At 42.4% G+C, this 23,070-nt stretch overlaps 2 protein-coding genes across 3 annotated transcripts; one reads left to right on the plus strand and one right to left on the minus strand.

Annotated features, from left to right (window-relative positions):
- Window positions 1–331: 331 nt before the first annotated feature.
- On the minus strand, window positions 332–2,172 carry ascl1a (achaete-scute family bHLH transcription factor 1a). The gene is made up of 2 exons (XM_014153376.2): window positions 1,379–2,172; window positions 332–1,229 (listed from the first exon to the last, which is right to left on the minus strand). The coding sequence occupies exon 1, from the start codon at window positions 1,976–1,978 to the stop codon at window positions 1,394–1,396; it is 585 nt and encodes a 194-aa protein (XP_014008851.1). The 5' UTR covers window positions 1,979–2,172; the 3' UTR covers window positions 332–1,229; window positions 1,379–1,393.
- Window positions 2,173–5,999: 3,827 nt separating this feature from the next.
- itfg2 (integrin alpha FG-GAP repeat containing 2) lies at window positions 6,000–17,806 on the plus strand. Of its 2 annotated transcripts, none has more exons than XM_014153374.2 (11): window positions 6,000–6,345; window positions 6,869–6,964; window positions 7,146–7,187; window positions 7,308–7,485; window positions 7,604–7,743; window positions 8,563–8,717; window positions 8,878–9,026; window positions 10,216–10,307; window positions 10,398–10,515; window positions 14,388–14,561; window positions 17,621–17,806. In XM_014153374.2, exons 1-11 carry the CDS (start codon window positions 6,250–6,252, stop codon window positions 17,698–17,700), a joined length of 1,320 nt encoding a protein of 439 aa, XP_014008849.2. In that variant the 5' UTR covers window positions 6,000–6,249; the 3' UTR covers window positions 17,701–17,806. The 2 variants fall into 2 exon arrangements, with proteins under 2 accessions (XP_014008849.2, XP_014008850.2); XM_014153375.2 differs by lacking the exon at window positions 17,621–17,806 and adding an exon at window positions 17,438–17,614.
- The last annotated feature ends 5,264 nt before the right edge of the window (window positions 17,807–23,070 follow it).

Here is a 23,070-nt window from a genome sequence, read left to right on the forward strand (position 1 = left end):
AGTGTCCTGGGGCTATAAACAGGGCTATTGGATTCTTGAGGAATCGAATTTACTATTGTTGTATTACTCTATTTGTATGTTAATACCTTATATTACAGAATGTACTGGTTTTTTTTACGCATATGGAGACGCGTGTAAAATGTGTGATATGGCATGAATTCGTTGGTGGAAGTGTGCATAAAATAGTTTATATTTCTATTGAAAAATTGTAACAGAAATATATTTCATCCCCCCTCCTGTATCCTTTCTCCCATTCCATCTCCAGTCAAACACACTGTAATTAAAAGTGAATGTAAAATGCAAACGCACAATTTTGAGGTACAAAAGGAAATACTAGAAAATGTTTTATTATGAGACTAGAGTGTAGAAAATATGGTTATAGGCTTTTCTCTTTTCAACCAACATGATATAAGTAAAGGCAGTGTAGAGCTGGCAGTATAGCAATAGACAATGAATCGCCATTGTGCTCTGTTTGGACAATAGCTGCATAACCTTTGATCATCGTGAACTCATGAACTGATCATTGTGAACTCAAATACAATAACATGTATTTCCTATTTAAATAAGACACATTGGTGCTAAAATAAAACGTCCGGAGTGTCAAACCCCTTCTTGAAACTCCATTAATCAATGACCATACACAGAATAGCCAGCTGCAGAGCATTATACAAGTCTAAAATAGGCAAGAGATAAGAGCAACTTATCAATATAAATATATACAAAAGAAAACATCTAAAAAAATCTCTTTACATACAAAAATATCTTGATATATTTCAAAAACATGTTTGATATAGAATTTCATATAATAAAATCCGCACAATGGAAGCATTTTAGAACTAAATGTCACAGGAGTTTACAAAGAAGGGTTGATGTTCTTTGATTGGATTAAGCATAGTTTGAGAACCAACATTTTAAATAATGTTTTGTGTGCTGTTGTAAAATCACTTTTGAAATGTTGTTTTCGTGGGCGAATGTGCTGGAAGGTTGGATTCCCACGCTGTCAGACATGGAGAGCCCGTTTTCTTTTTTAGTCCTTTGGCGCTTGGCTCAACACTGGCCTGCATGTCCGCAGTTTCTCCGGTTGCAAGGCCGTTCCTTTAGGTGGACTGGTACGTGGACGACCGGAGCAGAACGCCAGCTCAGTGCGTCTTGTTCTAGAAGGCGCGAGCTCCTCTGTGATCCTCCCGAGCGCATGCTGAGAGTTTACATCATTCAATTGATCCATATTCCTATAGTAACGAACAACAAAAGTAGGTAAGACATTAGTTCAGTTATTTTCTATTTATCTTGAAAACGTAATAATGCAAATATTCATAACAAAGCATAATACTGTACTTGTAGAATATGAATGATAGGCCTATTATAAAAACATTCGTACCTTATAGGCTGATGCTCAGAACCAGTTGGTGAAATCCAGGAGTTCCTGCTCCTCGGGACTGAGAGGGTCGTAGGACCCCTCATCGGACGAGTAGGAGGACACTGGAGAGCCTGCCATGGAGTTCATCTCGTTGGGGTAGTTGTTGGGCGACAGGACCCCGGACTGAAACGCTGCGCTCACGGCGTCGTGCTCATCTAAAAGTTGCTGCAGTGCGCGAATGTACTCCACCGCCGACCGTAACGTTTCCACTTTGCTCATCTTCTTGTTGGCCGCGCCATTGGGGACGTGTTCCCGGAGAGTGGCGAAGCCGTTGTTGACAAGTTTCACTCTGTTGCGCTCCCTCTCGTTCCGCCGCGCCACGGTGTGCGGCTGCTGCTGCGGCAGGCTGTACCCAAAACCGGCAAAGTTCAGCCTCCTCTTGCATCTTAGCAGCTCCGGCGAGGATGAGCGCTGTCTCTTCACCTTGGACGCTGACTTGCCGCTCCCTTGGCTGCTGGTAGGGCTGAGCTGGATACTCTGCGCTGCCGCAGCAAAGAAGCAGGATGGCGGCATGAACTGCTGCTGGCTCACATTTATTTCCATCTTGGCTGTGATGTCCATCGGCACGTATTGAAAAATAAAAATAAGAGCTGCAGAGAATCTCAGAGTTCTTCTTTGGATAGATCTGTAGCAGTGCGTCCTGCTCGTGGCGTTCACGTGTGGCTTAATGCTCACTTTAGCCTTGTTTAATGGGCGGTCTTGTGGGCTTCTGCCTCGCACACTCCTCAGTCTGAACTGAGTCCTGAGAAAGGCTAGTAGCGGGGCTTTTACACTGGCAACCCCACGCGCTGGACCTGACCACGCCTCCTCCTCGTGCTAGTTGTATTCACCTTGGCTCCTGTGCTGTTGCAATGCGTACGCCGGACGCGTGCCACTTGAACCACTGAACAAACAGTCACCAAATCACAACTGGTTGCAGCATGCAGACTTGTTCCAGATGTCTTGAGAGTTTTGAGAAGTAATAGAATGTTACTTTTCATTCAACTCTGCTTTGGACATCTACCACCGGATCGCATGATTACGCATGATGTTCCTCATATAAAATGCATAAAAATAGAGCGTCTTTGTTTCAGAAATGCACCTTATTTGCTAGATATATTGAATTTCATGGCGAATGAGAGACTGATGGTCTTGTTCATAAAAGTTGGCCACAGTTTTATATCATTTAAAATAAGCTCTAGATCGAAAGACAAATAAGGTGTAATTTAATTGTATGTGTAAAATGAGTAAAACGTGTCCATTTATGGGTGAATCAAACAACTTCTGAATTTCTTTTAAATATATTTTTTAAATAGCTTATTCAAGCGAACCTATTAGGCTATACTAGCTTTTTACGCATGTAGATAACCAATTTCCCAAGTGGACCGAAAAGTAGTGCTGAAAGGCAGCTCTCAAACTCTGACGGACCTTAAAGGCGCTTATAAAAGAAGTTAAGATTTAGTTGTTTGCATTGTCTTTTCAGTCCATAAAGTATGGGCACTATACTATAAGGTATACCTTATAGACCCCATTGAGTTGTTTGAAACACTGTCGAGTTGGCAGGCACAAGCAGACCCCACAGTCTTGGATGACCCACAGTTTATTGTTAACACTTTTACAACCGCATTTGAATGCTTCGTCTTTCGAAGAATGGAGCTTTGTCCACCAGAGGCGAATTTTCCACTTTCATTAGGCTAGAGCTAATCATCAACATCGGAGAGGCGAAACGGAAGGGTAAATCTGAGAAGGGGCCATAAGAAGGACGCATTCGAGGATGTTTTGTGTATGATTTGATACACCCTATTTTGTTACAGTAACGACTCGACACAGTGTATTTCGACAATTTTGTTTTATTTTAAAGGGCAGCATAATAGAACATGTCTTTCACTGAGAACAAAACCAACCAACTCCACTCATGGGGATACGTGTGTGTGTGTGTGTGTGTGTGTGTTTGAGGGGAGGGGGTAAATTGTGAAATTTTTCTGTGTTGGCTGTGGCATTCAAAATCAAGCCTGCATTGAAGAACCCAGCCCCCACCAACTTTTCTTTTCTTTTTCCTCCGTTTTTTTGCACAGCAAGAGAGTTTAGAAAAGAAGCGTGGGTTCCATTCAGTTTCCCCCAGCCCCCTCGCCATCGTCGGCTTTCTGAAACCTATCTACCATCCCCTGTCAGTGCGGTTCCAGAGTCCAATTAGCGCTTTGTAAAGACTTTTTTCTACTGCAGATCTTCCAGAGGCAGGCAGAGCGCTCCCTCTATTCGAGGGTTCCAGTCATAGCCGAGTGTAATAATTAATATGACATCTGGGCGCCCGAGTATCCATTGAAACACCTCTGTCTTTCTGCTTTTGGAGTTCACTGAGACATCATAAAACAAAACCCATAAGGGCCCATTTGTCCTGGGAAATAATCCCTATGTGATATGTGGGATTAATTTTCAATTTGTTAGCTGTTAAACTAAATTGTGGTGTTTATTTTTTTTAAATAATGTGGTCGTTTGGGGTCGCCCATGGCACTGACTCTTTGTATCATTTCTGCAGGTGTATTACAAAAGATCAGTCTTATAATAAAGTGAAAAGCCCCTACTGAATGCATTTTGAAGGATACAAACACAGTGATCACTGTTATCAAAATTCTGATTTATCTCAACTAACAATTTCAATAAATGAATAGGTCTAAATAAAAAAGTTTGAAGGGCAAAGCCTATATTCAGCTGCATTAACTATTCAATTGTGCTAAACTAGAGTTTTTAGATGAAAGACCATATCTGAAATAAGACATTTGAAGTGCACAGTGTTGTCTAGCTAGCGTACATGACAGTATAGTGGACTTTTATTTTGAAAGTTTGGGACGTTTACAATTAGGCTACTTTAAACATCTATCTGATGCTTTTGTTTTACTTATTGAGTAAAAGAAAAGTGCTGTGCTATGCATTTGATTAATTTATGAGACCTGTCAAGAACATCTGAAGTGAATGGTAATGAACCATGCCATCACAAGGCATCTGAGTAACCTGAATCAACTTCTCTCAGCAGTTAGCCTATTGAAGAGATGCTGAACTGAATATTTATCCAAAATTCCCTACAGTCGATGTGGACAATCATCCAGTCCTGTCTGTGGCCAGTGATGTGCAGCTGTTTAATGGGTCGTGACGACCTGTTCTGGGCTTTACACACACACACACACACACACACACACACACACACACACACACACACACACACACACACACACACACACACACACACACACACACACACACACACACACACACACACACACACACACACACACACACACACACACACACACACACACACACACACACAGAGAGAGAGAGAGAGAAATCACCAGTGGTGAAAAGTACCCAACTGTCATACTTGAGTAAAAGCAAAGATACGTTAATAGAAAATGACTCAAGTAAAAGTAAAAGTCACCCAGTAAAATTCTACTTGAGTAAAAGTCTAAAAGTATTTGGTTTAAAATATACTTAACTATCAAAAGTAAAAGTATAAATCATTTCAAATTACTTATATTAAGCAAGCCAGATGGCACCATTTTCTTTTATAAAATGTATTTATGGAAAGCCACAGGCACACTCCAACCTTCAGACATCATTTACAAACGAAGCATGTGTGTTTAGTGAGTCCGCCAGATCAGAGGCAGTAGGGATGAACAGGGATGTTCAGTTGATAAGTGTGTGAATTTGACTATTTTGCTGTCCTGTTAAGTATTCAAAATGTAACGAGAACTTTTGGGTGTCAAGGAAGATGTATGGAGTAAAACGTACACTATTTTCTTAGGGAATGTAGTGAAATAAAAGTACAAGTGGTCAAACATATAAATAGCACAGATACCTCGAAAAACGACTTAAGTAGTACTTTAAAGTATTTTTACTTAATTACTTTACACCACTGGAGATCACTGAAAACAGCGGCTCTGCTGCAGTAAATATCCACAGGCTGTTATGTGCACTGAAATTATTCCGCACTTCTGAGAATATACCAACAAATGTAGGCCTTTCAAACATGTAGGCCACATATATAGGCAAACCAACGGTGGCTTGGGTTCCTCACTCAAAGGGTCATATGGGTCAGAAGGGCCTTGGGTCCATAGACAGCATGCATGAGGGGAAATAGTTGGAAAATATTTTGTCTTGTACTGCAGTACCCTCTAGAGGATTGACAGTGCTTCACCCAAATGCCTTTCAAGTCCCTGTAAACTTGATGGCAGTTGTACTGAGTTTTTAAACCTTTTTGATTTAATGCTCACAGCGTCTACCACATTATTCTTTTAGCTTACTGACATTATATTTTATAATTTACACTCATAGAATATTCTGGAATTACTAGGCTACATGTGAATGTGACATTAGGCTATATTATGAACAATTGAATAATCAGCTAGGTGGGATTCAGTATTTGTGCATAAACACAAATGCAGGGATTATGTTAAAATATAATATATTTCCATTGGCTGTTTAATTTTTTTCTGTATTTATCAATAACTAACGATATCTGTAAGATTACAATAAATATCGCCACGTGACCATACGAATCGCAAATTTTAAAACGCGTGAAGCTTGTCTGGAGTAAGTTTCCGTACTGTTTTTATCACGTGTGCTTTGTTTAAGGAAGAGCGTACAAACCCTCACGTCTTATAACTTCAGTACACCTTTCTGTTATTTTTAGTGGTTATGGTTGATAATAGTTATCACGCCAAGTTTAAAAGCAGAAGCAACGCTTAAATATACGCGTTAACACAGCTAACTACTTGATGTTTCTCTAACTTGCATTTGGATGGTGCAAATTGCAGCTGTCAGTGTCCAGCTCAGCTGTCAAACTGTTATCTGGTGATATGCGGTCCTTGAGCTATGTTCAGCGTGTTAGTTTTGATTTCCCCGGAACGCTTTTCCCTCATGCAATTTGTCTTGGTGATGCGGACAATGACTCGGTAAAGTATCAGCAACTAGACAATTATTCAGGGATCTTTTCTTGTGTCCATGTTTTCGGACATTTGGCAATCATTGAAAAATAAATGTGTAGTCTCAATGCTCACGGCGTTAGTGTATCCACCACTTAGGGCCAGTTATACATATTGTAGGCCTACCAATGACATGTATCAACTCGTTTTTTTGTCAGTTATTTCCCCCACCTACGTGGCAACATAAATCATTTTTCAGAAGTCATAGACTGCTCTACCAACTATTCACTTGCCCACTCATTGTCCAGCTGTGCCTGTACTGTAAATAGCAACTCCTGCTTTAGAGGGTCTCTGACTCATTCCCTCCAGTCACGATAAGAGGGTCAAGAGTGAAATAGTAGATGCCATAACAGTACTCCTATCACGTTCCTTGACCTTCAACATATTTATGACAACATGTCTTATATCTATGGAAACAAAATGTCCTGGCTGTGACTGTACCCATGGCCTTGACACCGAAACCTTGACATTAACTGTTATTCTTTTTTAACAGCTGAATGAACTTATTGTGGGTGACACCAGTGGAAAGCTGCATGTGTACAAGAATGATGACTCCAAGCCTTGGATCACTAGAACATGTGTGGGCATGGTAAGTGGCTGCTTAAAGGGCATTTGGTCACTTCTCTGAGTTCAAATGTCGGCACATTTAAGTACTGTAGTGGCATGAAGGAGGAAATTTGAACACCACTGTCTGCACGTCTGATTTATATGGTTATTTTAGCAGATTTAGACAAATATTTAATGAGTTATCTTTTTGGTTTATTTTTTAGCTCACCTGTGTTGGTGTTGGAGACATATGCAACAGAGGAAGGGTGGGTGTGCAGAAACTGTGCATAGTCCTCCAGTCATATGAGGAATATTTGTGTATCGTTTCCCCTTGCATCCAGTGTGTGCTATCACCTAACTGTTCACTGACTTAACTTATCCATCAGAACTTTGTAGTTGCTGTGGGTGCAGAGGGATGGTTTCACCTGTTTGACCTGTCTGCAGTGGCAGGAGCCAAGTCAGATTCATCCAGCCAGCAGGAGGCGCTGTTCTCTGACGACCAGAAACCCTGCTTCTCTCAGCACATTCCTGCCAACACCAAAGTCATCCTTATTAGTGACATAGGTAACCTCTCTGTTCTGCACCCATTCCGCCCTAGATGTAGGCACCCTCAATGCAATTGACCGCTTCTGTTTCAACTGCTTTATTCTCAACTGTGTATGTGTGTGTACACGCTTTGCAGATGGGGATGGGCGCAGTGAGCTTGTAGTGGGATACACAGACCGTGTGGTGAGAGCGTTCCGCTGGGAGGAGCCTACCGATTCCTCAGACCTGAGTTCTGGGCAGCTGGTCCTGCTGAAGAAGTGGCTTCTGGAGGGACAGGTAGGTCTATACAAAGACTGAAAAACTCCTATCCTACGAAGCAATCTACTCAGGGTTTTCTAAAGCTTACCAGCTTCAGCTAGCTTTACGTTCCAGCTCAGGCTTGGTCCGTTCAACGACGGTGGATATTGCTCGTCCGCCTGCTGCTAACTAGCAGGCTTGTGTCCATGCCGCACATGGCTAGTCGAACTCTTCATTGCTGAAACATTCATCCATGAATTAATCAGTGCCACATTTTCATTTGTTCTGAAATAAAAATGAAGGAAAAGTTATTTTGCAAATTCAGCAGGCTATGGTGTGATATAGGCTTTTAGAAGTGCCGTCTTTATTTTCTAACTTATCGTTAAGGCTGTCTTTGGTGTGCTGATCAATGCACGAGCACCTTTCTTCCCACTCCAACTGATATTTGTTATTCATTAATTCACACAAAAGTGTTACATTGCGTGAAGTTTAAAATGCATTCTATCATTACTAAATGTGTAATGTGATATATTTTAACATGACTATTTTGTAACACACAAAAAACATTTGATTAATAAAATATTGAATCAGTCGTCTTCCTCAAATGGAGGGGAGGATGCAGTCTTTGCAAGAGGGAGTGGATCTGATTTAATTTGTCCTCAACTCGCGCTCAGTCATTTCATTCAGGGTACGTGGAGTTAGCCTGCCCCAGGTTAGTTCTTAAGGATTCGTTGTATGACCGGTTATCCCGAGTTGAACTCTGGCCCAACATATAAACCCCACATAACACTGGATGACTTCACATCCTGTAAAGTCTACACTCTACTATTTCTAATCCATTATTTCCTCCTGTGACAGGTGGACAGCCTGTCAGTAAACCCAGACCTAGAGGGTCTTCCTGAACTGATGGTGTCCCAGCCTGGTTGTGGCTTTGCCATCCTGCTGTGCACATGGACACAACAGGGCTCCTCTGAGGCGGGGCCTGGGGAGGAGGCCCCACCCACTCCTGGCAGGTACATACCATTGGACATGCAGAGCACCTAATACATATGCAGTATTGATACATACAGTACACAGTAGTAGACATGTAACAGTGCTTTGGCTGTCTAATGATAGATGGGCTGTGCCAGTTCATGTTGGTATCGTCCTGTGTTTGTAATGTGTCTGTCACAGCGAGGGTCCCTCCAGAGACGTCATTCTGCATCTGACCACTGGTCGGATCCACAACAAAAACGTTTCCACTCATCTCATCGGGAGCATAAGCAGAGGCTCCAAAGGCGACTCCTCTAAATGCGGCCTGTTTGCCCTCTGTACTCTAGATGGTAAGTGTCTGAATGAAGTTGTTCAGAAGAGCAACGCTGCGTAATTCGCTAATCGCACCACTGACCTCTCTGAACTTTTGTACGCAGTCCGTCTCATAACAGAATCCTAATGAGGATGTGTTCAGATAGACGTGTTAACATCACGCCAGTCAATTGTCTTCTAAAATAATGAGCTAAATCACAACTGCAGTGGGCTCAGCAACAACAAAAAATCTGATCCAAGGTTTATATAACTTGTGGTTGTGAAGATACCTGACTGACCTGTTTATCTCAACAGACATGACCCTGTATATTAATCATCCTTATAGAAACCTGCTGGACATCTCTGACAGGCAGTATATCTGCCAGCTCATAGAGCTGCCTAGCCTGCTCCGCTGCCCCCTTAAAGGGAAAAGGAAGACCTTTCTTACTCTCTCACCAATTCCAATGTCTAACAAGGTCACTCAGAACTAGGAAAGGCATGTAGAAGGGAGGGAGGTGTTGTGGGTGAATGTTACCAGAAGAGACTGGTTGTGGTTGAGCAGGCTGAGGGCTCTGTGAGCTCCTGGAGAGACTATCAATATTTAAAGAAAAGGGGAACCAATAGGATTATCTTACTAGAGAGTCTGGGCCAGTCACAGATAGGCTAATAATGATGCCGCAAGAGAGGGCTTGACATGCCTGTGTACCCTAATTAGGATCAACGTTTGAGCAATTCTGCTGACGGAATAGTGAAATGTAGCCAGGTCATATTACAGCCATTTTATTTAAACAATAAAGGTGACGCTTGAAGATAATGTCGCAGTTTAATTTGAAGATGATTTTTCCAAGTATTTGAATTTCGATTCAAAGCTTGTTGGTGTTTTCAGGAGAGATTGAGGGTCAGAAATGGTGTTGAATAAAGGTTACCTTCAACATAGTCATCTAAATCCCTGAGCCCGAAGCAAGGAAATAGGGCAAAATCGGTGTCCAGCACTCAGAGTGCTGCTGTAACCACAGAAATAACTCATTCCATTTCAATGTTTTCCTTAACCTCGTGAGAACCAGTGATCTGCAGGTCTTGAGTTGTTTAAGTTCTCTGTATTTTTTTAATCAGACTGTCGTATTATATGCAGTTTCAACAATACTCTTGATGCCATTAACAATATTAAGCATAAAATGTTGGTCATTTTAGTATGTAATAATGTGATGGTGTGTTTTTGTGTTCCAGGCACACTGAAACTGATGGACAGTTCAGAGCAGTTGAAATGGTCAGTGCAGGTGGATCACCAGCTCTTTGCTCTGCAGAAGCTGGACGTCACAGTGAGTTTACAAAAACAATCAACGTTTTTTTTTTGTGACTGTTTGTGCCTGTGCGTTTTTTGACATTGTGACTGTGCCTCTTGTCTCCAGGGCGACGGCAGAGAGGAGGTGGTGGCGTGTGCCTGGGATGGTCAGACCTACATCATCGACCACAACCGCATGGTGGTGCGTTTCCAGTTTGACGAGAACGTCAACGCTTTCTGTGCAGGTGAGACTCTGGTCATATCCCTCACCTATGTATACCTGATTTACGTGATGACTAAGCAAATGATATAGACCAGTGGTTCCCAAAAATTTTATAGTCCCGTACCCCTTCAAACATTCAACCTCCAGCTGCGTACCCCCTCTAGCACCAGGGTCAGCGCACTCTCAAATGTTGTTTTTTTGCCATCATTGTATGCCTGCCACACACACACTATACGATACATTTATTAAAAATAAGAATGAGTGTGAGTTTTTGTCACAACCCGGCTCGTGGGAAGTGACAAAGAGCTCTTATAGGACCAGGCACAAATAATAATATAATAATAATCAATCATTTTGCTCTTTATTTAACCATTTTACATTTAAAACTTTATTTGTTCATCAAAAATAGTGATTAACTCACCACATGTTCATGAGAAGGGTATGCTTGAAAGGATGCACATACCTCTGCTATGTTGGGTTTGATTGGTGTGGTGGTTAATTTCTGTATTATCAAATGAGGAGAGACAAACGTATCACACAAGTCAGAGTTATACTTAAACTGAATCTTTATTAGTGAGAGCTTTGCAGTAGTGATGGCTGGTCGACGAATCACGCAAAGATGATTCGTTGAGAGCCCCGAGACAAAAGTTTAAGGTCTTTTATAAGCAAGATACACCCCTTTCAACCTACGTGACGAACAACCGATATATAGAATGGGTCACAAGGTTAAGATCTGTATGAAAGATACCTATAAAACATAGCAGACAGTATCTGCTGGGTCAACAGTTTTCATTGTGTAGAGACCAGTGTCTGGCTCCCCAACTCCATTCTGGAGCCGTGTCTCCCTGGTACGGTATAGAACAGAAACATTAACTCATGCTCTGGAATGCTCTTTAGGTTTTATCACCCAAAAGACATCGTAAATCTCCTGTCAGTGTTATCTCCCAGAGGCCCATCCTCAGTAGAACACACACACACAATAGCTATAAGAATACTCTATTCTGTTGCATAAAACAACTATTTGATACAATAAAAGTATTATAACATAATCTTGCAATTTTTCCACCATATTGGAGAGAGTCTTAAATCATTTCCCACACACAGTCTATGCCTGTGTTTAGATTTCATGCTAGTGAGGGCTGAGAATCCACTCTCACATAGGTACGTGGTTGCAAAGGGCATCAGTGTCTTAACAGCGTGATTTGCCAAGGCAAGAAACTCTGAGTGCAGCCCAATCCAGAAATCTGGCAGTGGCTTCTGATTTAAATTCAATTTTCACAGAACCGCTTGTTGCAATTTCGATGAGGCTCTCTTGTTCAGATACCGGTAAGTGGACTGGAGGCAGGGCATGAAAGGGGTAACGAATCCAGTTGTTTGTGTCATCGGTTTCGGGAAAGTACCTGTGTAATTGCGCCACCAGCTCACTCAGGTGCTTCGCTGTATCACATTTGACATTGGCCGTAAGCTTGAGTTCATTTGCACACAACAAATCATACAATGATGGAAAGACCTGTGTGTTGTCCTTGTTAATGCAGACAGAGAAGAGCTCCAACTTCTTAATCATAGCCTCAATTTTGTCCCGCACATTGAATATAGTTGCGGAGAGTCCCTGTAATCCTAGATTCAGATCATTCAGGTTAGAAAAAACATCACCCAGATGGGACAGTCGTGTGAGAAACTCGTCATCATGCAAGCGGTCAGACAAGTGAAAATTATGGTCAGAAAAGAAAACTTTAAGCTCGTCTCTCAATTCAAAAAAACGTGTCAATAACCAGCGCACTTCTGTATGTTGTAAAAGCGTTACATGGTCGCTGCCCATATCATTGCATAGTGCAGAAAATACACAAGAGTTCAGGGGCCTTGCTTTAACAAAGTTAACCATTTTCACTGTAGAGTCCAAAACGTCTTTCAAACTGTTAGGCATTCCCTTGGCAGCAAGAGCCTCTTGGTGGATGCTGCAGTGTACCCAAGTGGCGTCAGGAGCAACTGCTTGCACTCCACTATGTCTCCCTGTCATGGCTTTTGCGACATCAGTACAGATACCAACACATATTGACCACCAAAGTCCATTTGATGTCACAAAGCTGTCCTGTTGTCCTGGTTTGCAGAAGAGGATGTCTTCCTTAATTGACCCCCCATAAATATAACGGACATATACCAGGAGCAGTACCAGGCCCGTCACGTCTGTTGACTCATCCAGCTTGTATGCGAAGCAGTAATTGTTTCAAAACATCTCCTGCCATGTCACTGATGCATCGTGAAACAGTGCTGTTTTGATGAAGGTATTGTCTGTATCGATTTTTTGGCCTTTTCCCCAGCATTGTCCCAACCATATCCGCAGCAACAGGAAGAGTTAAGTCCTCCACAATAGCATGGGGCTTGCCTGTCCTAGCCACTCGGTAGCTCACCATATAAGATGCTTCTAGTCCCTTCTTATTAATGGTATCTGTTGCTTTGATACATGTCTTACTACTTGAAATTTGTCTTAATTCTCGCTCAAAAACTCCTGTGGCTTCTTTAAAAAATTGGCATGTTTTGTTTATAAATATCTGCGCAAGAGTGAAGGTTTCATTGAGTTGTGAGATAGTACTTTTGCACATATAACATACTGTGGCTGAGGAAAGGCACTACTCCAAATATAAGTGAGCTCCAAATCCATGTAGTTCTCATCATATTTGCGCCTCTTCGATGGTCCAACGTCCCTGTCTGTTGTTCGGTGCTTTCCCGGGTACCTTCGGACCGTGAGTGGAATTCCTGCGAGAGAGTAACGGTTATTGTGATTGGATGTTAATTATTTGACTAGGCTACCTATATTTGACATTGTGTTGTTATTTCGCTGAACACTAGATGGTTTAATTGTATTTTTGATAGTGAAACGAGGCTACTCGGGCGAGAAAAAAACCTCACCCAAATGTATAGCCCCGTTGGAAAATATAATGTACTGTTTGAAAATGTGAATAATTTTTTAATATTTTTTAAAAACAATTATTATTATTTTTAAATGTAAATCACATTTTAATTTGGCGTACCCCCGACGGTATTGGGTACCCACATTTCGGGATACCTGATATCGACAGTATTATTCCAGCTCATGTCACCATTAGATGGCAGTGTTGGACTTCAGGCTCACATCAACACGCTTCATCCTCTATCTCAGGCTCTGTCAAACGCTGTTTCTCCAATCTCTGCACGAGCCCCAGTGGCTCTCTGAGAGCAGAGAGAGATCATATTGTTATCTAATAAGCAGGATTATAGAAATGGGCAAGAGAGAATGAAATTTTATTTGTCACATGCTTTGTAAACAACAGGTTTAGAGTAACAGTGAAATGCTAACTTACAGGCGCTTTCCAACAGCGCAGAGAATAATACAAATAATAATAATACCACAAGGAATAAATGCAGAATGTGTAATGATGAACGCATGTTGAAACTACAGATAGGATTTAATCGTCAAGCACACTGCCTGCATTCTACAGTAATATCCATGCTTTGTCTCTGTGGTCATTGGAGAGTGTTAGCTCAGCCTCACCACTGTTGGCATTGCTTGCTAGCCAGTGTTCACAGGGCCACAGAGATGAGCAAATATTTTCTTACTTACTAAAGGAAAAACAATGCATTGTTGGTCATTTGGTGCTTGTTTTTAAGCATTTCATGGTAAGGTCTGTACCCGTTGTATTCGGCGCATGTAACGAATAAAATCTCATTTGATTTATTTGATTTGAACAATCTTATTTCTAAGCATCTCCTATTGTCACAATGTATATTTTACTGTAATGACTAGGGCCTGGAGTTTTTCCTGATTAGGGAAAACTCAGGCCCCTAGTCATGGAATATGTGGAATATGTTCTTCCCTGTGGTTGTCTAACCGGCCTTTTACATGTTGGTGTTTAACAGGTCAGTACACCTGTAAGGATGGCAAGAACAGCCCCTGTCTGGTGTACGTCAGCTTCAACCACAAGATCTATGTGTACTGGAGGGTGGAGCTGGAGCGCATGGAGCCCACCCATCTCCTTAGGGTCCTGGAGGAGAGGCCGGAGTTCAAGGCCCGGCTGGAGCAACTGGGAGTGGGTGAGTTGGAGTTAAACAACAATGTAAACCTAAAAGCTACTTTCACTCAAACTATATCAAGACAAAAAATGAGTTAGGTCTCACCTCATCCCCGGGCTCATTACTAGAAAGAGCCAACAGGTGGACTAAGTAGGTTGAAATACATCTTGCATGTAATTTAATTAGACCACAGCACCAGGTAGAAGGCTCCTGGGTTTCCCTGTCCACCATTTTTGTTTTGTTTCCCATTAACTCAGCTAATGCTGCCTGACACATAAACAGTGCATCTACTGTTCTGTATTCATGTAATCTAACTGAGAGTAAGGGAAACAGATTAAATGTGTGTGTCCTCAACTCGTCTACATGTATGAAAAACCTGTCTCTGCCAGCAGACTGTTGTTCTGATGCATGACTGGAGTATTTATAGAAGCAGAGGCTGGAATCCACACATTCACTCCTATGGAGCAGAGGGGACCGCTCTCTCTTCATCTCTCTCTCTCTGCCTCTCTCTTCTTCGCTCTCTCTATCCCAGGGGAATTCTCTGTCAGCAGACTAGCAACACTGTCAAACGCTGCCCAGATTCACAAACACATCACACGCACGCACACACACACACACACACACACACAAACGCAATCATAATGGTGTCTTTTTGTAGGCACCACTCTGCCGTGGTTCATGGGCAAAGCCTATGGGTAAATGAATGGAGTTTTTGGATAAACGCGCCGAAAATAAGGTTGGTGGTAAATACAGGTTTAGGGGATCTTGTTCTATGAGATAATCTTCATCCGCTAACATCACTTTTTGTGAATTCTGAAGCATTTATGTCATCCAAAAAAATTACAAAGCACATGAAAGGCTTCATAATTCATAAAGGTCACGTTAACTGCCTGATATTATCTCATCGAACAAAACGTATAAGATAGGAGATCTGTGTTAACCTCAGACCATATTTTCAGCGTTTATCCCAAAACCCCATTCTTTCCCATTTTCCCCATAGAAACGAACCAGAGGTATATCATTTTCATTTTTTTAGGACGACAAGCTGCCGGGCTCTATTCAGGCTTATCTTTGTGCTCCGTGGGCACTATCTCCATCTGTCCCTGGTCTGCCCCACTAATGAATGACATAGACTGCACTACATAATACAGTAGCTAGCTTCCTGTCTGTTTATGTTTGTGTTGCATATGCACGTACTGTTCATTTGTACTATACTCTGCTGCTCTGCATGGCACTCTGTAAGAGACAGTAGCTGCTGTGCTCTCAGAGTGACAGATGGTCCAGCTACCTGACCCAGTGGAGGCTGCTGAGGGGAGAATGGCTCGTAATAATGGCTGGAACGGAGAAAATGGAATGGAAACCATGAGTTTGATGAGTTTGATGTATTTGATACCATTCCACTTCTTTTTTTCCCCAATATTTTTATTGTTGTTTTTGATGATATAATCTGCAGATAGCCATTTCATGTAGGCCTTATTCATTTAAAAAAAAATGTACTGACGACAGATTTCCTAACAGCAGCTAAGCCTAGTAGCTTCCTGTTCCTGCAGCGTGTTAATAATTGAACCCCTGGGCGTGTTGGTGCTCCTTCCTGCGATTTCAGAGAACTGGTTACCTAACTCATCATGAGACACAGAGTGGTCATGGAGACTGAGGGCTGAGGAGGGGTTAGGGACAGAGAGAGAGAAAGGGGGGGTAGGGACAGAGAGGGGGGTAGGGACAGAGAGGGGGGGTAGGGACAGAGGGGGGGTAGGGACAGAGAGAGAGAGAAGGGGGTAGGGACAGAGAGAGAGAGAGGGGGTAGGGACAGAGAGAGAGAGAGGTGGGTAGGGACAGAGAGAGAGGGGGGGTAGGGACAGAGAGAGAGGGGGGGTAGGGACAGAGAGAGAGAGGGGGGGTAGGGACAGAGAGGGGGGTAGGGACAGAGAGGGAGAGGGGGGTAGGGACAGAGAGGGAGAGGGGGGGTAGGGACAGAGAGAGGGGGGGTAGGGACAGAGAGAGAGGGGGGGTAGGGACAGACAGAGAGAGAGAGAGAGGGGGGTAGGGACAGCGAGGGGGGGGTAGGGACAGAGAGAGAGAGGGGGGTAGGGACTGAGAGAGAGGGGGGGGGTAAACCCAGCTAGCAGTGTGACATCAGTTTATTGCTGACAGATTGTGCTGCCTGTGTGTGTAGCTGTCGCCTGTCACCAAGTCTGAGTTCCACACAGAATGGTAGACATCTTCACCCACCCATCACAAACACATCCCCCTTCTCTGACTCTGTCGACAGACCTGAGATATTAAATATGACTCATTGCTTAATAACAAGGAAGGCAGTAAATGTATCTACAGTGTGTTTTATGTTTATCTAGAAGCTTCTTTCCTCTGGCTTCACAATGTGACAATGCAGGATCATTTTGGCTGTTGCTGTACAGGTAAAAGCAAGACGCCGTGAGGAGAGCGGCATATTTGTTATACCTATGGGGACTTTTATCTCTCTCTGCTTGTGTTTATTTCAGCAGTAAATGAACAATCTGAATGTCTTCTCAGCGGCGTTGCCATGCAGAGGGTACAGTTTACTTTGTACCCCCACTCTCAGGTGTTTTACTGTGGCAAACTAAAACATTTATGTAAAGTGAACCTGTGTACCTGTCTGCAGTATGTCATTGTAAATATGGGTTTGAACAACACTGACAAAGTTGGACCCTCAACAAGGAAGTGAGGACATGCAGCTACTACATGCTACCTGTCTGCATCTCTTGATTTAACATCCTGCCCTAATGTATTTTCTTTAAGGGACCAGCTAAATGAATGGCCCATTCGTAATGCATGCCATCCTGCTTCTGCATGATGATGTCACACTTTTTTCTGCATTACCTTCCCTAAGCAACCATGGTCATGCATTCTAAACTCCCCAGTTTCAGTGAATGCCGGTAGAGGAGCTCCTCAGAGCAGCTAAAGCAGTGCTCTCATCTACATTTCAAAACCCACTCTGAACCTGCAACCTTTCAATCAGAAGGCTCCCATGCCGCCAGGGGACAGACAGGTCCTATGATCATTGTCTGGTCAAGGGTCATAGCCACCATTTGTGTCTCTGACAGACGCCGAGGACAGGGAGGCCGTGAGAGAGTTGGTGGGAGACACGCTGTACGGACACACGCTGAAGAAGCAGGCCGGATGACCTTAACACGACCCTCACCTCTCCACTCCTCCAACCCTCCCCCCCCCTTCTTCTCTTTCTCCTTGTTTATGTACATTCTCTGAATAAAGGCTGAATCACACATTGACTGTTAGTTGTCTCATGTTTTTGGTAGAATCTTATTATGAAATGTGTCTGGTTTGCCTAGCTCAGCTTGTATCTATTTCATACTGTCTCACTGTCTCAGATCTCCCCCCTGCCATAGTTATTGGTATTCCATGCACCAGACTGGTTTAGAAATAGGGTCTAGAAGACACATTGAAGTGATATATGCTCTCAATGTGAATAACCTGTATAGGTTCAACCACCAATATTTATTCCTGGTTTTTTTATCTTGTAAGTTATACCAAATGTCAGCCATTTTAGTCCCTTTCTTTCTTTCTTTCTGTCTTTTTGTTCTGTGATCTTTGATCCTCAAAGATCTGGAGTGGTACTGATGTTGCATAATACCAACAGCGTTATGTAACTTGACCATCAACGTAGCAGCAAGACTACTCTTGTTTGTCAGTTTTGTATTGCAGAGGACTTCTAAGTTGAGGCAACAAGCGTAAACACTGGCTGACTGCTGGATTGGTCTATAGGGTAATCCTCTTCCAAAGGGAAGATCCTATATCATCCTCTAGGGTGTCTACTCTGGTTCTCATGTATTATAAATGAAGAGGGACGTGTGGAGGACTCAGTGGCCTCCTCAAGTGTGTATGTGTGTGTCTAGACTCTGGGCTCAGGTGTATCTTGTGTAGCCTACTCTGGAGCTCTCCTCTCCTTTATGGGCCAAGGCATCAAGCTTAGGGTCATGTAAAAAATTCTGGGTTGGCCATTATTTTGTCTACCATGGCTATGACCCCAAAGGATGGCAATGCACCCATCCACAGCATTTTCCACCACCATTAACAAAACACCAAAGGATGGAATTTCTTGTGGAGGAGGGGCGTTGCATCCCTCCAATAGAGTTCAGAAACGTGTAGAATCTATGCCAAGGTGCATCGATGCTGTTCTGGCTTGTGGTGCCCCCACGCCCTATTAAGACACTTTATGTTGGTGTTTCCCCTATTTTGGCACTTACCTGTACGTTCATTAAGGTATTTAATGAACCAGCAATGGGGACTGTAGAATGATGTGTGTTCTATGTCCTTCTTCCTCTCTGTTAATCATTATATTCATGGGTCCGCCAGGCTGTTCAACAAGTTATGTGATTATGTTTTTAGATTGATCGTTGCGCCCATTACTGTGGCATGACAAAAAAAAACACTGATATATGCCCTTATATGTAGCCGGCCCATTGGTCAGCAGCCTTCCTATCAGCTTTGTCGAGACTTGTTCCTGTTTTGACCGTTAATGGTCAAACGGTTGGCACATCAGTGTGTCACGCTGGTTCCCAGGACCTCTGTCTCTGTGCGTCAACACTGAAGGGACAGAAAAACACTGCATTCTATAACTGGGTTCCACTTGGGTCTCGACTTTTGACCCCGTCTGCCGACTAAGGCCTCTGACTGCAGTCCCAGTACTTGCTACCTTATGTGGTTATTCAGTATATAAAATCTTCTAATGTTCTTAAGTGTTTTTCTCTCTACTTTATATACAGTTGAAGTTGGAAGTTTACATACACTTAGGTTGGAGTCATTAAAACGCCACAAATTTCTTGTTAACAAACTATAGTTTTGGCAAGTCGGTTAGGACATCTACTTTGTGCATGACGCAAGTAATTTTTCCAACAATTGTTTAAAGACAGATTATTTCACTTATAATTCACTGTATCATAATTCCAGTGGGTCAGAAGTTTACATACACTGAGTTGACAGTGCCTTTAAACAGCTTGGAAAATTCCAGAAAATGATGTCATGGCTTTAGAAGCTTCTGATAGGCTAATTGACATCATTTGAGTCAATTGGAGGTGTATCTGTAGATGTATTTCAAGGCCATCATCAAACTCAGTGCCTCTTTGCTTGACAGCATGGGAAAATCAAAAGAAATCAGCCAAGACTTCAGAAGAAAAAAAAGTAGATCTCCACAAGTCTGGTTCATCCTTGGGAGCAATTTCCAAACGCCTGAAGGTATCACGTTCATCTGTACAAACAATAGTACGCAAGTATAAACACCATGGGACCACGCAGCCATCATACAGCTCAGGAAGGAGACGTGTTCTGTCTCCTAGAGATAAACGTACTTTGTTGCGAAAAGTGCAAATCAATCCCAGAACAACCGCAAAGGACCTTGTGAAGATGCTGGAGGAAACAGGTACAAAAGTATCTATATCCACAGTGAAACAAGTCCTATATCGACATAACCTGAAAGGACGCTCAGCAAGGAAGAAGCCACTGCTCTAAAACTGCCATAAAAACGCCAGACAACAGTTTGCAACTGCACATGCGGACAAAGATCGCACTTTCTGGAGAAATGTCCTCTGGTCTGATGAAACAAAAATAGAACTGTTTGGCCATAATGACCACCGTTATGTTTGGAGGAAAAAGGGGGAGGCTTGCAAGCCGAAGAACACCATCCCAACCGTGAAGCATGGGTGTGGCAGCATCATGTTGTGGGGGTGCTTTGCTGCAGGAGGGACTGGTGCACTTTACAAAATAGATGGCATCATGAGGTAGGAAAATTATGTGGATATATTGAAGCAACATTTCAAGATATCAGTCAGGAAGTTAAAGCTTGGTCGCAAATGGTTCTTTCAACTGGACAATGACACCAAGCATACTTCCAAAGTTGTGGCAAAATGGCTTAAGGGCAACAAAGCCAAGGTATTGGAGTGGCCAACACAAGCCCTGACCTTCAATCCTATAGAAAATGTGTAGGCAGAACTGAAAAAGCGTGTGCTTGCAAGGAGGCCTACAAACCTGACTCAGTTACACCAGCTCTGTCAGGAGGAATGGGCCAAAATTCACCCAATTTATTGTTTGAAGCTTGTGGAATGCTACCCGAAACGTTTGACCCAAGTTAAACAATTTAAAGGCAATGCTACCAAAAACTAATTGAGTGTATGTAAACCTCTGACCCACTGGGAATGTGATGAAAGAAATAAAAGCTGAAATAAATAATTCTCTCTACTATTATTCTGACATTTCACATTCTTAACATAAAGTGGTGATCCTAACTGACCTAAGACAGGACATTTTTACTTGGATTAAATGTCAGGAATTGTGAAAAGCTGAGTTTAAATGTATTTGGCTAAGGTGTATGTAAACTTCTGACTTCAATTGTAGATGTATGTCAAGCCCCATCAAATAGAGTAATGTCAAGACCAGCAATCGGTGCCATATTTTATTAAATTATTTCCCACATAGGACACCCCTATCCTGGTATAATAAATGCAACATGGAGGAGTAGTATGGATCCTGTGTGAATTTGACCTTTGCCCTGATATTTCCCCAATGCAGTCAGGCTGGATGTTACACTATCTAATACAAAAGCAGCAGATGGATGACCCTGGGAACTGACCACCCATGGGTAATGTCCCCGCCAGCAGTGTGTGTGTGTATATTTAAGCAATGGGAGCTATTCTTGCCTCCACCCTCCTGTAGTTTTTACAGTTATATTGATAGTCAGTGTTGACATATGTTTAGTTTCAGTCAACAGGTTAGAAGTTACACCTCGTCACATCCGTTCATTAAGGAATTGAATGAACCGGCGATGGGAACAGTAGAATGATGTGTGTGTTCTATGTCCTCTTTCCTCTCTGTTAATCATTATATTCATAGGTCAGCCAGGCAGTTCAACAAGTTTTGTGATTATGTTTTTAGGTAGAATTGTTGCTCCCATTACCGTGGCATGAGAAAAACAACACTTTTTTGACTGTGTGTAATGGATGGAGGACTTTCTTTCTCAGAGATAGAGAATGTTAACATTTAACGTGCTTCCACAGAGCATGGCTACCGGGTTAGTGTAATCATAGGAAGGTTGAACAACTGTTCTGATGAAGCAGAATAGTGAGGCTATGATCAGGGCCCGGGGTCTATGACAACTGACAACATGACGTGTCTAAACGCTCTATAATGGATGCATTTGGATCATTTTAAATGAAGGATCATTTTTTTGTTGTTGATCATTTTAAATGAAAGATAATTGTTTTTGTCTGCTGTTATTAAAGGTTCTTTGCAGCATGTCATTTGATTTACACTACATAATATCATTTTGGGCAAATTATCAACAGCTATAATTACCTTTAGAAGAAAGGGGTACATTTAATCGCATTACAAATTATAATAATCAAGTTATAATTGAAGTTAAAGCTGAAGGGGAAAAAATCTGATATGCAGTTGAAGGCAGTAGCTATGAGAGCTTTATCCAACATAAAAGGGTTTGGAAAACTTTGAGTCTATCTAAGCTCAAAGACATGGCTAATAATAAGTACTGTTGGAAATAGCATCTTCTCTTTGAGTGAAAAGAAAATTGTCCTACTCTGAAAACTGCTAGCCTTATGTGAAGTTAATGTGATAACATGTAAAGCAACGTGTGATAACATCAAACTACACAAACGTGATCACGTGAAGTGTTCCAAAAACACATGATTTCACATGTGAAATCGTGGGATTTTTCACGTCAGATCATGTGTTTTTTCTGTAAGGGAGTATCCCCCTCAAATCCTTCACCTTTGCCATCAGGTCACTCGGTTGTCATAGCAGTCTCCTCAGACGGCTAATAATAATGCGGGTCAGATGGCACTTGTGTGACACTAAAGCAGCCCCCCCTTCCCTCCCCTCCTTCCCCTGATCACTAGGACTGAGACTGATTCATGTTCAAATCAAATTGTATTGGTCACATACACATGGTTAGCAGATGTTAATGCGAGTGTAGCGAAATGCTTGTGCTTCTAGTTCCATGCGGCATAGGCAGATGCAATAGATGGTATAAAATACAGTATATACATATGAGATGAGCAATGTAGGATATGTAAACATTATTAAAGTGGAGTTATTTAAAGTGACTAGTGATACCTTTATTAAATACATTTATTAAAGTGGCCAGTGATTTGAGTCTGTATGTTGGCAGCAGCCTCTCTACAGTATGTTAGTGATGGCTGTTTAACAGTCTGATGGGCTTGAGATAGAAGCTGTTTTTCAGTTCTCGGTCCCAGCTTTGAAGCACCTGTACTGACCTCGCCTTCTGGATGATAGCGGGGTGAACAGGCAGTGGCTCAGGTGGTTGTTGTCCTTGATGATCTTTTTGCCCTTCCTGTAACATCGGGTGCTGTAGGCGTCCTGGAGGGCAGGTAGTTTGCCCCCGGTGATGCGTTGTGCAGACTGCACTACCCTCTGGAGAGCCTTGCGGTTGAGGGTGGTGCAGTTGCCGTACCAGGTGGTGATACAGCCTGACAGGATGCTCTTGATTGTGCATCTGTAAAAGTTTGTG

Source organism: Salmo salar, chromosome ssa17, assembly GCF_905237065.1.
Source record: "Salmo salar chromosome ssa17, Ssal_v3.1, whole genome shotgun sequence".
Lineage (NCBI taxonomy): Eukaryota > Metazoa > Chordata > Actinopteri > Salmoniformes > Salmonidae > Salmo > Salmo salar.

Excerpts from the sequence above, each read along its gene's own strand:
- ascl1a (XM_014153376.2), bottom strand. The coding sequence starts at position 1,978 with ATGGACATCACAGCCAAGATGGAAATAAATGTGAGCCAGCAGCAGTTC.
- itfg2 (XM_014153374.2), top strand. The coding sequence starts at position 6,250 with ATGCGGTCCTTGAGCTATGTTCAGCGTGTTAGTTTTGATTTCCCCGGA. Across the intron at positions 9,027-10,215 it reads TGCCCTCTGTACTCTAGATG|GCACACTGAAACTGATGGAC; the intron begins GTAAGTGTCTGA and ends TTTGTGTTCCAG. Across the intron at positions 14,562-17,620 it reads GCTGGAGCAACTGGGAGTGG|ACGCCGAGGACAGGGAGGCC; the intron begins GTGAGTTGGAGT and ends TGTCTCTGACAG.